This window comes from Chionomys nivalis, chromosome 3 (genome assembly GCF_950005125.1).
Source record: "Chionomys nivalis chromosome 3, mChiNiv1.1, whole genome shotgun sequence".
Lineage (NCBI taxonomy): Eukaryota > Metazoa > Chordata > Mammalia > Rodentia > Cricetidae > Chionomys > Chionomys nivalis.
Window position 1 is genome coordinate 80,226,148 of NC_080088.1, and position 17,162 is coordinate 80,243,309.

At 50.0% G+C, this 17,162-nt stretch overlaps 2 protein-coding genes across 5 annotated transcripts in view; one reads left to right on the forward strand and one right to left on the reverse strand.

Moving 5' to 3' along the window:
- Positions 1-731: 731 nt before the first annotated feature.
- Pex11g (peroxisomal biogenesis factor 11 gamma) lies at positions 732-12,287 on the forward strand. Its single transcript, XM_057765403.1, has 5 exons — positions 732-1,100; positions 3,810-3,998; positions 5,914-6,092; positions 9,999-10,055; positions 11,637-12,287. Exons 1-5 carry the CDS (start codon positions 1,041-1,043, stop codon positions 11,869-11,871), a joined length of 720 nt encoding a protein of 239 aa, XP_057621386.1. The 5' UTR covers positions 732-1,040; the 3' UTR covers positions 11,872-12,287.
- Positions 12,288-14,353: 2,066 nt separating this feature from the next.
- Arhgef18 (Rho/Rac guanine nucleotide exchange factor 18) overlaps positions 14,354-17,162 on the reverse strand; it is a 108,856-nt gene continuing 106,047 nt past the window's right edge. For 3 of the 4 annotated variants that reach the window (XM_057764960.1, XM_057764962.1, XM_057764961.1), the window contains 2 exons: positions 16,195-16,320; positions 14,354-16,115 (listed from right to left, as the gene is read on the reverse strand). In XM_057764960.1, coding sequence (XP_057620943.1) covers positions 15,940-16,115; positions 16,195-16,320 — 302 coding nt within the window. In that variant the 3' untranslated portion in view covers positions 14,354-15,939. The remainder of the gene's footprint in view (positions 16,116-16,194; positions 16,321-17,162) is intronic. The other variant, XM_057764963.1, reaches the window with a different exon arrangement.

Below are 17,162 nucleotides of genomic sequence, written 5' to 3' on the forward strand. Positions count from 1 at the left end.
GCCATCTCCAAGTGGATATGGATCAAACACTTTTAAGCTACCAAACTTTATCCTTCTTGGAAGAGAGAACTTTGTACATTTTGTTGTTGTTTCACACACACACACACACATCCCACACGCCAAAGTCTAACTGTGGAGGCCAGAGGACAGCTTGCTGGGAGTCAGTTTTTCCCTTCCATCCTGTTAGCGTCTCTACCCATTAGACCACCCTACTGGCCCTATGTAGGCCTTTTCTTTCTGGGTTTTGTTAGTTTTTTTTGTTTGTTTGTTTGTTTTCTTGTTTTTTGATACAGGGTCTACGTACCCCTGGCTGTCTTGGAGCTCCTTATGTAGATCTGGCTGGCCTAGAACTCACTGAGATCCTCTGCCTCCTGACGCACTAAAGGCGCAGGTCACCGTGCCTGGCTCATTTTCTTCTAAAGGTACCTTGTACCCCGCTAACGTCTAGAACGCCTTGCAGCCTTGTGCCACATGCCCGTCATTCCAACACTTGGGAGACTGAGTCAGGAATTTAAGGCCAGCCTGAGTATGTGGTGAATTTGAGTTTGAGGATAGACTGAGCGACACGAGGTTCTAAATAAAAAGAAAAATCAAGAACCGAACAACCAAACAATCTGACCACTCCTCAAAGAAAATGGAAATTAAGATGCCTTGTGAGAGTACACTGGTCACACAAGCTCACTATAGACAAGCTGATAAAGCAGGCCACAAGTGCAGCCCACTTTTAAGGAGAAACCCCTTTTGTGTGGGTCTGACACATGCTTTTGCTTGGATTTTCTTTTCTAATGTGGACACTTTGCTTGCGGGAGTTGCCTAAGAAGCCGTGGAGCGGATTGCAACAGGCTTGGAAGATCATTCTGGGTGTCCAGGGGCAGGGAGCACACACGTAGCAGCAATACATTTGCACCCAGTGTTCAGGTTAGCACGCCTACACCGCGCCGGTACTGGGACAAAGGGCCGCAGCTGCGCCTGCGCCAGCCTGCAACCCTTTCCGGAAGGAGTTTTGACCCCGCCCAGGGTGACATCACGATCGAGTTGCCATGGCGCTGCTGAACAGTCTGGCTTCCTCGCTGGAGTCCCACAGGGGTCGGGACCGCCTGGTGAGAGGAGGTTGGGTCCGCCCTGCGCCGGAGTGATCTGGAGTTTGGTCAGAACTCAGAGATGGGGAAACTGAGGCCATCGAGGGGTTTCTAAAGGGACCGGTATCGGTACAAGACATCACACAATCAAGTTCTCAGCACAAAGATTTGCCTCAGGAGGACAAAGGGCAGGGAATAAGAGACAAAGACAGGGCAGAAGATAAGGGAGAAGGGGAAGGGAACAGAGAAAGTTACTTGTCCTGGGGGGACAAAGGACTGGATAGAGAGGAGACGGACGTGACCCATTGGCAAATTGGCAAAGGGTAAAGGGGGAAAACCCCACGTTAGGATGAGACGTTTAATTTTGAGTGAGCATGTTAATTAGGGTAGCCAAAGAGGGCTTTAGATTGCTGGACTTCGGTACTTTGGCAGCAGGACCTCGCTAGTCAGCCTCAGGAGAAGTGGCCAAATAAGGGACTAGACCTTGAGGGTTAGCTTTAGGAAGATAATCCAGTGGTTTTTCCGCAAGGCAGAGGTTTTCCAGCTAGTGCCTTGCCCTCAGGTTTGTGTCTCTCTGGATCTCCGATCAATCACAAACACTGTCATCTAGTGTTGGACATTTGGGTTCAAACCTGCCAACCCAGCCCTGGAGAATCAAATAATGACCAAGATGTCACCAGGCCACCAGTGTTCTTGGATTATTCTAAACAACCTCAAATGGGGGTTAGCACGTTACATTGTCCTGTAGCGATGAGAGAATCTCCTCCAGTTGGGCACTTGCATTATTTCAGCCAAATACGGCCAGACTTCCAGAACCTCGCCATGACAACTCAATTAAATCCACTGTAGCTGGTCATTTAGCTACAGCCATACCGATCAGATCCTTGCATTTGGACATCAGATCCTTGCATTTGTACCTGCCAGCCGCTATATATGTCTGAGTTGCTGCAGACACCTCACATGGGGATTTTGAATGTTTCAAAGCTGGTGCTGCATCTATAATATTTTGCTAACAGTAAAATTCGCTCCACATGAGCATTGATCCACTTGGCCTCCTGAGGTTAGACGTAGCTTTCCTGACCAGTCCCTTATAGGCAGACATTACTGGTGGCTCCACATTTAAGTTCATCCCATTTTCTCCTAAGTTGGACATCTACATTACAGTGTTCACCATTACAGTCAGGCCGAAAAGGAGTTAAAATCAAAACAACAGGAACAAGGCCTCACTGGAACTTACTGTGTGAACCAGGCTGGCGTCTTACATGAGTTCCTCCTACCTCAGCCTCCCAAGTTGCTGAGATTACAGGTGTGTCACCACACACAGTTCGAGACCAGCAATTTCTGACAAGCAAATGAGATAATAGAGCTGGGTCTGTAGCCCGAAGGTGCTTCCGTGGTGTAGATGAAGCCTTGAGGTCCATCCTCAGCACCACACAAACCAGTGTGTTGACACAAGCCTGTGATCTCAGCACTCATACCAGGAAGATTAGGAGTTCAAGGCCAGCTTGGGCTGCACGACACCCTGTCTCAAAAACAAAAGAAACAAAGATATAAGGGTGGTGAGCCTGGTGAATCTCATTTATCTAAGTCTTTTATTGAATGTCTGCCTTCTCTCTAAAAGTATTTGAAGCAAATTACTATTTTGTCTCTTAGACCACTCTTTCTGTCCAGCTAAGGGCTCTGGCTAGGCCAGGAAGGGCAAACAGAAGTTTCTTTTCAGCCTCGTGACCCTGCCTGTGGGCAAAGGAGAACCCAGGAGACAGGAATAGTTTTGTTTTCTTTGTCCCTATCATTGGGTCATTGGTGACACAAGCTGGCACTCCTGTGGAACTCTCCTCGGCAACTTTTCTCCCCTCCCCTTCCCGCCACACTTCTCTTTGTTGAAACAGGGTCTTGTTGTGTAGCTCAGGCTGGCCTCTAATTTATTAATCATGTAGCCCAGGCTGGCCTTGACATTTTTGGTCTTCCTGCCTCAGCTCCCCTGGCACTGGGATGAGAGATGTGCTGCGTGGCACCTTTTGGACTTTGATGTCAAGCTCTCATCTAAAAGAACCTCTTCAGAGGCTGGGATGCTTGTCTAGCATGCAGGAGGCCTTGGGTTCTGTCCCCAGCACTGGGACTTCCAAATATGTTGCATACCTCTCATTCCAGCACTTGGGAGGTAGAAGCCAGGATGGTTAGGAATTCTAATCATGACCACAGTGTCTGGTTAGCCTGGGCTACGTGAGACCTTGTCTTCAAAATTGACTACTACAATAAAGGTGAGAGAGAGAGAGAGAGAGAGAGAGAGAGAGAGAGAGAGAGAGAGAGAGAGAGAAACTGAAAGTTTTAACTGGGTAAAGTGCTTCATGCCTGTTATTACAGCACTGGGGATGCTGAGACAGGGGGATGACAGTGACTTGCTAGGCTATGTGGTGAGTGAGGCGAGAGTGAGACCCAGCCTCAGCAACTAAAAGAAACAAATGATACAAACAAAACCTTTCAGTTTGGATTGGAAGTTTGTTGACTCTTAGAACTTTGCTTATTTGAGACAGGGTCTCACTCAATAACCTACGCTGGCCTTAAACTTGGGGGTGATTCCCCTGCCTCAGTTTCTCTTAGCCACTATACCTGCCAACTCTTAGGTGCCTTTCCAGGTTCCATCCTAAAGGGCCCATGACTGGGTATGTGGTGGGGATTGCAGCTCAAACCACAATGGGGACTGTGGTAATTGCTTCTGGTCTCCCACAGATCCGGACACTGGGGTATTGCTGCCAGCTCGTCGGTGGGGTCCTAGTGGAACAATGTCCCAGCAGGTCTGAACTGGGAAGGCGCTTGCTGGTGGTGTCAGCTCAGCTCAGCCATTGCAGGACTGTCTTGCGACTCTTTGATGACCCGGCCATGTTTGTCTACACTAAGCAATATGGCCTGGGGACAGAGGTAACAGGGTTAATGGGGCTGTAGGGAGGGGGGACTAGACCTTCCAAAGGAGTCAGGAGCAAGGGCCTCCGTGGGTGTTTTAAGGGCTTGCTCCAAAGTACTTCTTATTGGGTGATTTTATTTATTTATTTATTTATTTATTATTTATTTATTTTGTAGCAGTGTTGGCCATGGAGTCAGGGCCTTGTACATGTTACATAAGCACTTTACTGCTAAGCCATGTACACTGCCCCCAGTGGGGGATTCTAGGCAGGGGCTCTGCTGCTGAGCCACACCCTCCAACCTCAGCAGGTAAAACTGCTCACAATACAAACTTGATCACCTGAGCTTAGGTCCCTGGAACATATGGTGGACAGAGGAAATCCACTCCTGAAAGTTGTCCTTTGACCTCTTCGTGCATGCCCACACACACATCTCGCACAGACACGCAGATACACACAGACACAGACACACACACACTTTTTAAAAGTCCCTGAACCAGAGGTGGGGGCCACCATTAGTAATCCTAGCACTTGCGAGGCAGAGGCAAGTGGATCTGAGGTTTAAGATCTGGGCTGGGGAGATGGTTAGTCTGGGAAATGTTGTGTAATCCTGAGAATCTGAGTGTGATTCCCAAAACCCCTGTAAGGTAAGTTGGGTGTGGTGGCTCAAGCTTGTAATTCCAGTGTTCGGGAAGCAGAGACAGGAGGATCTTTGGGACTCACTGGCCAGTCAGCCTAGCCTGTTTAGTGAGCTGCAGACCCTGAGAGACACAGTCTCGAAGACCAGTACAGGCTATGGAGATGGCTCAGCAGGTTAAAGTGCTTGTGAGGGCCTGAGTTCCAATTTCTAGAACCCATATAAATCTGGACGCGGTAATGTGCCAGTCTGTGATGCTAGTCTACAGGGAGGTGGGAGGTGGAGACTAGAGTCTCCCTAGAAGTGTGAAGGACAGCTAGCTTAGTGAGCAGGGGGGGGAAAGAGCCTCCGCCTCAATCAAAATAGAAGGCACGAAATGATGCTGAGGTTGTCTTCCAGCTGCCGCACAAGGGCTGTGGCAAGCATGTACCCATACTCACATACGAGAATGTACCCCCCCACACACCAAGAATTAAAAAACAAAAACAAAAAACGGGTTGGAATGGACTGGCAGTTAAAAACAGAGTTTGATGCTCAGCCCCCACATTAGAGCTCACAACTATCACAACATCTCTAGAGAATCCCATACTCTCTTCTGGCCTCCAAAGGCACTTATACTCATGTGCATCACACACACACACACACCCCACACCACACCACATAGAGTTCAAGATCGTCCTCAGCTACATAATAAGTTTGAGACCACCTGGGATATATGACACCCTGTCTTTAAAACAGAATTCCTGGGGTCAGACAGATGGCTCAGTGGTTAATGCTTGCTGCTTAACCACGAGGATCAGAGTGGGGTTCCCATCACCCATGTACGGTGCTCATCAATGCCTCTACCTCCAGCTTCAAAGGATCCTATGCTCTCAGGCCTCGGAGGGTACTGCATACACACGGGTGTTTATACATACTTATACACATATATGCACGTGCACTCACACACAAACACATCCCATATAAATAAATAAAAATGAAATAACAGCAAAGTAAACCTTTGGTGTCTATCCAAGTCCTTCTGAGGCAATGCTCAGGGCTGGTGTAGGACTTGGGGTTTTGACAGCTCTCCAGGGAATTCCATAGCCTGAGTTGAGACCCAGTGAGTTGTGCAATGAGCATGAGCACAGGAAGCCAGGCCCTAGCTCTCCTCTTATACAGCGGCTGGGCGGTCCTGCCCAGACACCAGGGCAAGACTGCTGTCATGGGGAAGTCTTGTGGCCTAGAATGGCCCCATCCTAAATCAGACAGTGGGGAGTCGTGACTTGCAGGCCTGTCCCACCACTTGATTTCACAGAAGGAGGACATCTTTGTCCGATGGCTGTCTGTCCTGAGTAACATGGCTGACCAGCTGTACTATCCATGTGAGCATGTCGCCTGGGCTGCCGATGCCAAGGTCCTCCAGGTGGACTCTGCTGGGTGGTGGACACTGAGCACAGCCCTCTGGATTCTCTCTCTACTCCTTGGAGCTGTCAGGTATGTGATGTCTTCCAGAGGGAACACCTGACATCCCCAAGTGCTGTTACCTTAGCAGAGCTGTAGGGGTTCCAGCCCTTTTATATTTTGTCAGGAGGTTCAAAGGAGGCAACCAGTCTTCACATATTGGGGTTTCCTTAATCTTTTTTCTGCGTATCTTTGGCTATCCTGCAACTAGCTCTGTAGACCATGCTGGCCTCGAACTCACAGAGGTCAGCCGGAGTGCTGGGATTAAAAGCGTGTGCCACCACCACCCGGCTTTTTTTTGTTTTTTTGTTTTTTAAATTTTCATGTGTATGGGTCTTTAGGCTGCAGATATTTCTGCGCACCCTGTGTGTGCAGCGGCCACAGAAGTTAGAAAAGAATGACCGAGCCTCTGGAATTGTAGTTAGAGGCAGTTGTGAGCTGCTGTGTGGGTGCTGGGAACCAAACCCAGGTCCTTTGCTAGAGCAGCCAGTGTCTTAGTTGCTGAGCGGAGTCTTCAGCCCCTCCCCTTGCTGTTTGACCCTGTAACTTCTGTAACAGTTGGATATAAATGTGCTGTTTAAAACAACACAGATGCGTTACTCCCAGTGCTGGAGGTCAGAATCCTGAGACCAATTTCCTGGGTAAAGTCCAGGTGGGGCAAGGCTGCTCCCTTCCTGGAGGCTCCACCGCCTTTCCACCTCTGCCCTTTCCCAGGGTCTAGAGGGTCCGCAACCTTTTGCTAGTGGCCCCTTCCTTCTTCAAAGCTAGCACCGTGAAGTCTTAGAGTCTTCCCTCTGATTCCGATCCTTGCCCCCTCCCCTTCTCTCTCTCTTAAGAGATGTATTTATTTAGAAAGCTTTTAAAGAGACTTTGTTTTCAATTATGTGCATGATTTCATACATATTAGCAGAGAGCCTGTGCCAGAAGAGGGGGTTGGGGTCTCTGGGGCTGGAGTTACCTGCAGCTGTGAGCTGTCCAACACGAGTGCTGGGAACTGAATCCACTCTGCCAGAGCAGTACAAGAGCTTGCTCCTGACTGCTGAGTCCCCTCTCCAGCCCCATAGAAAACGAGTTTATTAATTATTTGTGTTTGTATGTGAATGTGGCAGGTATGTACCTATGCAGAGGCCAGATAGGGACATAGAATGTCTTCTGTTACTCTTTTTGTTGGCCTGAACCCAGAGCTTGTGTTTTGGCTCATTTGGCAGCCAACAAGCTTCAGTGACCCTGCCTCTCAGCACTGGGGTTACTGGAGTGTGCAGGACCATGCCCAGCTTGCCGTGTGGGTGTTGGGATCTGAACTAAAGTCCTAGCAGTTGTAAGCAAGTGCTCTTAACCACGGAGCCATCTCCCTTGCTCTTCCTTGACTTTCTTTTAATTTCTAATTTCTATTTATTTACCTGTTTTTTATTTTTTTCCTTGCTTTTCTTGTATGCTTGTATGTGTGTGAGGGCATGTGTGAGCATGTGGAGACCAGAAGTCAACCTCAGATGTCTTTACTTAGTCATTTTGATTTTTTAAATTATTTAATTAAAAATTTCTTTTTTTTTTTTTTTTTTTGGTTTTTTGAGACAGGGTTTCTCTGTGGTTTTGGTTCCTGTCCTGGAACTAGCTCTTGTAGACCAGGCTGGTCTCGAACTCACAGAGATCCGCCTGCCTCTGCCTCCCGAGTGCTTGGGATTAAAGGCGTGCGCCACCACCGCCCAGCTAAAAATTTCTTTTAATTATTTGTGTGTGGGGAGGGGCTTGTGTAGTGCACATGTGGAGTTCAGAGGACAGCTTACAGGTTCTTTCCTGGGTCCTGGGGATTGAACTCAGATCCTTAGGTTTGGTGGCAAGCACCTCTTCCTTGCTGAGCCATCTTGCTGGTCCTCCACCTTTTTATTTTATTTTTTTCTACTCTTACTGGCCTGGGCCTTACTAACTTGGTTGTCCAGTAAGCACCAGGTACCCTCAGCACTGATGGTTTTTTTCCCAAGGGTTATATCTCGCCGGGCGGTGGTGGCGCACACCTTTAATCCCAGCACTTGGGAGGCAGAGGCAGGCAGATCTCTGGGAGTTCGAGGCCAGACTGGTCTACAAAGGGAGTTCCAGGACAGGCTCCAAAGCTACAGAGAAACCCTGTCTCGAAAAAAAAAAACCAAAAAAAAAAAAAAAATCTTGCCAAGGGTTATATCTCTAGCTCTTTTTCTTTTCCTTTTAACATTTATTTACTTCTTATTTTTGTGTGTGTGCACGCATGTGCTGTGGCGCATGTATGGAGGTCAGAGGACAATTTGGGTGGTCATTTCCTTTCACCATGTGGATGCTGGGATCCAATTTAGGGTACCAGACTTGGCTGAAAAGGCTTTTATCTGCTGAGCCATCTTGCCAGCTCCTCCTTTTACTTTTTGTTGTTTTTTTCTGAGACAGGGTTTCTCTGTTTAGCCCTGGTTGTCCTGGAACTCGCTCTGTAGACCAGGCTGACCTTGAACTCACAGAGATACCTGCCTCTGCCTCCCAAGTGCTGGGATTAAAGGCTTGTTCCACCACCCAGCTTCATTTTACTTTTTATTTTGAGGTGGAACATCATTAAGTATCCCAGGCAGGTCTTGAATTTGGGTCCTCCTGCTTCAATCTCCCAAGAAGCTGGGATGACAGGCCTGTGCCACCAGCACGCCTGGCCCTGGAGATTCTTTCCCAGCCTTTGGATGTGTGCTCCCCTAACATGCCAGGACAACATCCTGATATCCTTTCATAACTATGGTTTCTTGCTTACCTCTGCTGACCTCTGAGGTCCCATCAAACTTGCTGTCTCTGTTCCCATACACACTGTAGGCTGTCTCCCAGCACTGGGCGGGTCCACAGCATGGCCGACTCTAGGGGGATCTGTGTGGTTCAGTTGGTGAAATGCTTGCTAGCACGCACAGACCCTGCTTTCTATCCTCAACAATGCATAAACTAGATGCGGTGGCACCTGTTTTTCATCCCAGAATTCAGGTGGTGGAGGCAAGAGGATCAGGGTTCAAGGTCATGCTATACAGCAAGTCCATTGCCGCTTGGGTTACATGAGAACCTGTTCTAATTTCTTTCTGTTGCTGCGACAAAAATGATCTGACTGAGCGCAACTCGGGGAGGAGAGGGTTGATGTGGCTTACACTTCCCGGTCACAGTCCATCACTGAGGGATGTCAGAGCAGGAACTTAAGGCAGAGAACCATGGAGGAACACTGCTTGCTGACTCATAGGAACCATGACCTGCACAGTTTGGATCTGGATCCCTGACTAGGGAGGTCAAGGGAATGAAGAGGGACAGTGACCCTAAAGAAGTGACAGTGACTTGGGTACATGTTCTGAAAATCTGGGACTTTGGTCTATATAGTGAGTTTCAGGGAAGCCAGGGTTATGTAGTGAGAGCCTGTCTCAAAAACAAAAACCATCCCATCCCCACCAGCATCCCCATGACCACCACCTCACTCTTTGGAGATCTTTGCCACTCACATGGGGCTAAGGCACTGGAGCCCTTGATATGGCCTTGCAGGAGTCTACACTACGTATTTACTCAGGACTCCTCTCTCACTCAGGGCTTCCTCTGCTCCCTAGTTAATAACATGACCGTACTGCCAGATATGCTCACAGGCTAATCTGATCCTCGGTCAAGGCTTTCAGGTGACTCTAGGCTGACTCAGTTTGACAATTAAAGCTAACTAGGACAGAACCCCAGCCTTTACCCCAAAAGGGACAAGTCTCTCTTCCAAGGCACAGCAGTTTGCAGCTCTGTGCAGGAGGCTGCAAGCAGGACCACTGCTGGCCAAATTATGGAGGGTGGCTGGTCTCAGAGTTCCCTAGGCTAAAGGCAGTAGAGGATCTTGAGGCCTCAGCTGCTGTGGAGAGCTGACCCCTTCCTCTCCCAGCTTGCCAGGCTGCTGTGGCAGGACGTCCATGGTCTCCTATGTTGCAGGTCTCTGTGGACGGCATTGAAGCTAAGAAAGAAGCTGCGGAGCCCCACAGGCACCAGGTACCGTGTCGTACCGCATCCTACCGTGTCCTAACCTCTCCTCTCCTGCAAGGTGTACAGAGTGGCCACCTCTCTGAGCCATGCTCCTGCTGACCTTTGCAGGGTTAATGTGGGAACCCTTTCCCTGGAAAGTTGTATGTATATGTCTGCCATGTTTCATGGGGCATCAGTGACAAACTAAAGTATGGTTTAGTCAAATTCCAGCTTGTGGAACCAAACAGAGCGGGAGTGTGGATGGCCCCCAGATAGCTGTATCGTTAAGTCTCACCCTAGCATGGATGACAGCTTCCTCACAGCTGCACAGCACCTCCATGCAATCAGGGCAGAACTGCACACAGCAGGGCTGGGCGGTCAGGAGGGAAGTGACTAGAATGTCAGAGGAGGGGCCAGTGACCATCCCACATCTCCATATACAGAAGTCAGCCATCCCTCCCCTCCTTTCCATACACAGAAGTCAGCCAGCCATCCCTCCCCTCCTCTCCATATCAGAAGTCAGCCATCCCTCCCCTCCCTCTCCATACACAGAAGTCAGCCAGCCATCCCTCTCCTCCTCTCCATACACTGAAGTCAGCCATCCCTCCCCTCCCCTCCTCTCCATACACAGAAGTCAGCCATTCCTCCCCTCCTCTCCATACACAGAAGTCAGCCATCCCTCCCCTCCTCTCCATACACAGAAGTCAGCCATCCCTCCCCTCCTCTCCTCTCCATACACAGAAGTCAGCCATCCCTCTCCTCCTCTCCATACACTGAAGTCAGCCATCCCTCCCCTCCCCTCCTCTCCATACACAGAAGTCAGCCATCCCTCCCCTCCTCTCCATACACAGAAGTCAGCCATCCCTCTCCTCCTCTCCATACACAGAAGTCAGCCAGCCATCCCTCCCCTCCTCTCCATACACAGAAGTCAGCCAGCCATCCCTCCCCTCCTCTCCATACACAGAAGTTAGCCATCCACAGTCCTGATTGCTGTTAGGTTCAGGGCATAGATCACTACCAAAAGTGTGTGTGTCTGTGTGTGTCTGTGTGTTTCAGGGGATAGATCTCTACAAAGGGGTATGTGTAAGTCAGGTGGTGGCAGCACATGCCTTTAATCCCAGCATTTGGGAGGCAGTCATGAGGATGATCTCAGTAAGTTTGAAGTCAGCCTAATCTACAAAGAGAATTCCAGGACAGCCCTCAAAAAAAAAAAAAATGTGTGTGTTCAGGGAATAGAACACTACAATACAAAAGGACGTGCACGTGGTGTTGATGTGTGCGGCTCTGGGGCTAGATCACAAAAAATTAAAGGGTGTGTGGTTAAAGAGCATTGCTTTAGCCTCTGGGTGGAAGTAGTGCCTTTTCCAGGTAGGGGAACAGGCTTGTTAGAATGAGGACTACAGGCTGAGCCTTCATGGCTGCATCCCACAGCAGGGTGGGTAGGTGATGTAAAGTTGAGGACAATGGTCACAGCTCCTACACTCCATGCCCAGGGATCCTGGAAAGCAGGTGTGAAATTGAGCCTGTGGATCACTCTGTGCTTGCTCCTTTCTGGGGGGTATGGGAAGTGCGGGCAATGAGTGACTCCCTTCCCCTTCTCTCCCACAGCGAGCTGCCCAGGAGCAAGCGGAGGGCCATGGAGGCAAAGATGTGGTCAGAGGTTTTAACTCTACTCAGCAACCTGGCTGACCTGGCCAACGCTGTGCACTGGCTGCCCCCAGGTGTCCTGTGGGCTGGCCGCTTCCCTCCTTGGCTGGTGGGCCTCCTGGGTACTATCTCCTCCCTCCTCAGCATGTATCAGGCTGCCAGGGCTAGCAGCACAGCCGAGGCAGACAGCTCTTGATGAGGCCCTGGAGTGGCAGGTGGAGGACACTGTGGGGCTCAACAGAGGGCTCAGATTCCCAGAGTGGGAACCACTGGCCAGGGGTGCATCCATAATCGTATACCCCAGTAACTGTCCCTGCGTGGGAAGGAAAAGGGCTCATAGATCCCAGGTCCCAGCTAGGGCATCATGGGAAATCTGCTCCTTTGGGAAGTGGGGGGGGGGGGCATGAGGAGGACCCCAGGACTCTCAGAGTCAAAGCCAGGCTTGCAAAGTCCCAGGACTACTCTGCTAGAACCCCCCACTTGCTGGCTTACCTGAGGGTGAGTGGGAGACATGCCATGCCTTGGGTCGTGCACTGGGGAAGCTGGAACACTGGAATGCCTATTAAATAACTTGGTATGGGGCCAGTCTGTACGTGAGGTGATTAGAGCAGCCACATGGTACGGTTTGGTTATACAGGTGCATGGAGCGGTAAGTGGGAAACCACTCATCTCTATTCCACTCTTCGGGGCTCCCTCAGCCTACTGGACTCTCGGCCTCTCAGTATCTGACTACCTCTGCCACTGAGCCCGGGCCTGGGAGAATGTTCTCCACTTCCTGCAGTCCTGGGAGGAAAACTGTAGGTTGCTGCTTCCAGGAAGGCCACACCTAAATGAGAACAGTCATGCCAGTATCAAGGGCCACGGAGGCTCTGTTTAAGCTGGGACCAGGCCATGCTTGCTGGCCTTTGAAGACGTGGATTTGTGTTCTATATCAAAGAGGCTATAGTAGGTGGGTTTTGTTTTTTAAAAAATCAGTTTAAGTTTTTATTACATTTTAGTGCACGTGTCACCATTTCCGCCATGTGAGTGCTGGGGATTGGCTCGGTGGCAAGCACCTTTACCCACGGGGCCATCTCACCTGATTGTGGGTATGATTTTTAATCCGAAAGCCAAGAAAGATGTTTGGGAAACACTGGGCGCAGCCTGGTAGACTAGATACTGCAGCCTTTGAACTTTACATGATACCAGTCTTTTGTGTGCCTGTTTTCAGACAGCCCTGCTACATAGGTCAGGTTGCTTCCCTGACCCTCCCAATTTTTGGTACCAGGGATGAGCCAAGTATTCTACTGTCGAGATACAATGATCCCAGCCCTCACCCTTTTGGTGTTGGCCAGAAATCCAAGAAATTTTGGTTTTACAAAGACGTGTTCATGAGCCACTGGTGTGCTGGCAGCACTTGGGGTAGTGTGGCACAAGAGTGAACCCAACTGAGCACCCCAGCCTCTCACCTGTGGAGCACCTGTAGGCCAGCATCAGGCTCCTGACCCTAGGGTGGTCACAGCTGCTCTGGCTCTCAAGGACATCATATTGGTGTCCTGTTATCTGTGCCCCACCTGAAGTCTGAGCTCATGCCCTCACCTAGTCCGGGTACCAGGAGGACAGAGTTTGATCTGAGGCCCAAGCCTGGGGTGGGAAGGCCGACATTAACCACATATGGTGCAGACATAGAGCAAAAGGGCAGACTCTTCCAGAAAGGGCTCATCTGGGCTGTCCAGTGGTTCTGGATGGAGATGGACCTAAGATCTCGCATGTACTAGCCATGTCCTCCACCCCGAGCTCCAGCTCCCACCTTTGCTTATTTATTCTGTGCTTGAGACAAGGCTTCATGTGAGCCAGGTCACCTTCAATTTACTGTGTAGTCAAGGATCTTGAAACTTATTTTTATCTTTTTTTTGAGACAGGGGTTACTATGTAGCCTTGGCTGGCCTCATACTCACAGAGGTCTTCCTGCTTCGACCTACTGAGTGCTGGCATTGCATTAAAGGTATGCACCACCATCCATAACCAGCTAAACTTTTAGTTTTCAAAAAAAGACTTCTTGTATATGTGCCCCAGTATATGTGTGCCAGTGCATGCCTGGTGCCCATGTATCCCCATAGAACTGGAGTTACAGATGGTTTGGAGCCACCATGGGAACCATATCCAGGCCCTAAGAGCAGTCAGTGCTCTTAAACACTGAGCCATCTCTCCAGCTCCAAGCCCTTAAACAAACAAGAAAGTACATGTGTGGAGAGGTCAGAGGATAACCTCAGGTTCCAGCCGCTTGTCCACTGCTACTTACATTAGGTTAGCTTGCCAGTGCATTTCCAGGGATTTCTCGTTTCTGTTTTCTAGCCTAGGATAGTGTTGGGATTACAAAGATATGCTTCTGTATCGAACTTTTGACTTGGGGTCAGGCCCGCATACTTGCCTGGACCACTGGGCCATCTTCCCAGCCCCACCCCAAACTTCTGGTCCTTTACATCCACCTCCTGAGTGCTGAGATTACAAGTGTGCAATACCATGTCAACCTGGAGACAGAATTTAGGACTTCATGTATGCAAGGTAAGTACTCTATCAACTGAACCACATTCACATGTCAACACCCACAGTATCTGCTCCCTTTTAGACATTCATGTTCTCTGTCACCAAAATCTCAGCAGGAGACAGCTCCCTCCTCGCCTCCCAATCCCAAAGAAGGTCTGCTTCAACCTGAGGTCCTTTGGATGCTTTTATTGCTAGAATCTGGTCATAAGTTCTAGGGTGATTCCAGAATACCCTGTGGCCAGGATGCTCTGTTATCACTGTGGAAATAATCACAGGGTAGACGAAGATCATGGTCACAATTGACAAGGGATGCCGCTCAGTCTCAGAGTTGGGAATGCTGCTGGCTCACCAGCTTTACAAATAAGACCCACTAAGGAGGAACCCATGGCTGCTGGTGACAGATACACTGTCGCCACTGCTCTACGGTGTGCAGAACACAGTGAGATAACACCTGGCCACCTGGCAGGGATGTGTAAATCCTACCCAGGGCCAAGGGGAAATCATTTGAACTTCTAAGTCCAAAACATCATAGTGTCTGGGATGGGATCAGGGCATATGAACTGATGGTGAGCCCACGCAACTTGGGTGGGGTCCTGGAATGTTCTCTTCAGAGAGTGGGAGCTTAAAGGACAGCTTTCCTAAAGTGCTCTGATATCTCAGTACAAAAAAACACGCACAAAAACAACAAAAACAACAACAACAACAAAACCCACAAAACACTGATTAGCAACATGGCACGGATGAGGTCTGGTAAATGGAGAGACACACTCTGGATACAAGACAGACGGACAAGGGGGCCCCACACCACTCCTGGAGTGCTGAAGTCATAAGACGCCACCACTTTCAGCACCCTGTTGTCCACCAGCTGTAGGATTCTTGATCACCACACCCAGTCACCTCCTGAGCCTATGGGTGCCCAGCCTGGGAAGAAGACCAGACCAGACCAGCTGCTGACCAGACTCCTGCCTCTCTGGCAGGACACTGGAGAATTAGGGAAAACCTGCTCATTTCACAGGAACCAAACACTGTCTGGGGTATGTGTTGCTCTGCTGAACCCAGGGTTCTGTGTCTCAGATGGGTGGGTATGAGGACACGGCTGGTGCTCCTCCAGAGGCAGAACTGGGAAAACCCCCAACTACTACAAGGAGTGACAGTTGGTAGCCCTCTTCAGACTGATTTGTGAACCCACAGACCCATGGGCTGCCCAAACCTCCCCAATCATGTGGCCCTTGGCCATTGCCCAGTTCACTTACTGATCAAGTCTCTCTGTAGCCAGCATCAACTGCTGCTTTGGAAAGGGAGATTCACTGGACTCTGGGTGATTCTAGTGCCTTCTGGTGCCTAATAACAGCTCAATCCAGAGATTTCTGGGTGTTATGGAACCTGCCTCTGCAGCCAGTGTCATCTTAGACCCACCCGTTCATTTCCCTGGCCCTCCCACCTTTGTGCTGCCTACCTCTGGTTTAGAACAGCTCTGTGGTTTAGCTAGAGTTCAACCTTCAATTTAAAAGAATTTTGTTTGCACATGCATATATAAAAAGGTTTAAGAGGCTACCCAGGCTTTACCACTAATTCTACAGAGACCTGTGAGACCCAAGACACCAACAGGTGAGCAAGTGCCTGGTGTGTGCTCAGGCAGGGGAAGGGGATGGCTGGACAGTAACAGTCACCCATGGGGTCCCCAGAGACAAAGGGTTATCAGGATAGAAAAGGGTCTGCTCTTGGGGCCATGGACCCCTCAGAAGAAGATGACATCTTCCTTGCCAACTTCATCTTTGGCAGTGAGTGGTGTGGGTGGCAGTGAGGAAGCTGGGGATGCAGGTGGCAGAGGCACGCCTCCAGACTTGAAGACCTCAGGGGGCGTGGCTGCTGGGGCCGGGCTTGGGACTGGGCTTGGGGCTGGGAAACAGGGATCTGCAAGAGAGATGGGGCATACTGGTGTCAGAGCCGCCACAATCAGTGGGTGGCCCTAATGTCCAGTGGCCGAGCTCACCTGGGGCAGGTGCAGATCCATAGGGGGTAGTCAGGATGGGACTCAGTGACTGGCGGTTTCGTGACGAATTGTCATCCTTGCTTATTAACTTGTTGAGAAGCAGCTGCTGCTTCAGGTCGAAGGACGCTGGAAGAGGGAAGGTGCTTGACTTGGTCATCTGGGTGGCAAGTGGGCCTCCCCTACCTTTCATTTCCCCAGGGGCAGCCAGATAAGCACTTTGAAAGGTGGCACAGAGTCACTCAGCGTTGGGTGGGAGCAGGGTGTGGCTCCCAAGCAAACATCCTTTTCCCATGATCATTAGGACAGGGACTCTGCTCATGGGAAAGGTCATGACTCCCTGTGTCAACTGAATAGGGAATCTCTATGGGGAGGGGACAAAGATGCTGGGTACAGCCCCTAGTGCCTGACCTCTGCCCCAGATGGGAGGTTCTAAGTAAATGGGCATGATGATTAGTTTTGTCAACAATGCAACTTGGGACAAAGGTCTTGGTGAAGGATTGCCTACATCAGGCTGACTGGTGGGCATATCTGTGAGGGATTGTCTTGTTTGCCTTAATCAGTGTGGACAACCCAGCCTGAAAGTGGGCTCCACCATTCCTTAGATTTAGGCCCTGGTCTGGATAATTGAGAAAGATGGCTGGGCACTAGTCAAACACGCTTTCATTCTCTGTGCGCCTGACTGTGGATGTTACTTAGGCTGTCTCAAGCTTGCTGCCTTGACTCCCCCCAGTGATGGACTGACCCTGGACCTGTGGGCTAAAATAAATCACTTCTCTAAGGCGCTTTTGGTCAGCGTGTTTTTATCATAGCAACAGACACGCAAGTGGAGCCACAGACATTGCTTTCTTGCCATGCTACTTGCCCGTGCTGGTGCTTGGCTGGCTGTCTCCCTGCCTGAGGTCTGTCATTTCAGTTCCGCTGCTGAGACAGAGAACTCCAGTGGGAGGGGCGTGCCTCTCTGGAGGGTA

Bases quoted from the DNA above. Each gene is read 5' to 3' on its own strand.
- Pex11g (XM_057765403.1), top strand. From the start codon at position 1,041: ATGGCGCTGCTGAACAGTCTGGCTTCCTCGCTGGAGTCCCACAGGGGT. The intron at 1,101-3,809 runs GTGAGAGGAGGT...GGTCTCCCACAG, and splicing joins ACAGGGGTCGGGACCGCCTG to ATCCGGACACTGGGGTATTG. The intron at 10,056-11,636 runs GTACCGTGTCGT...TCTCTCCCACAG, and splicing joins CGGAGCCCCACAGGCACCAG to CGAGCTGCCCAGGAGCAAGC.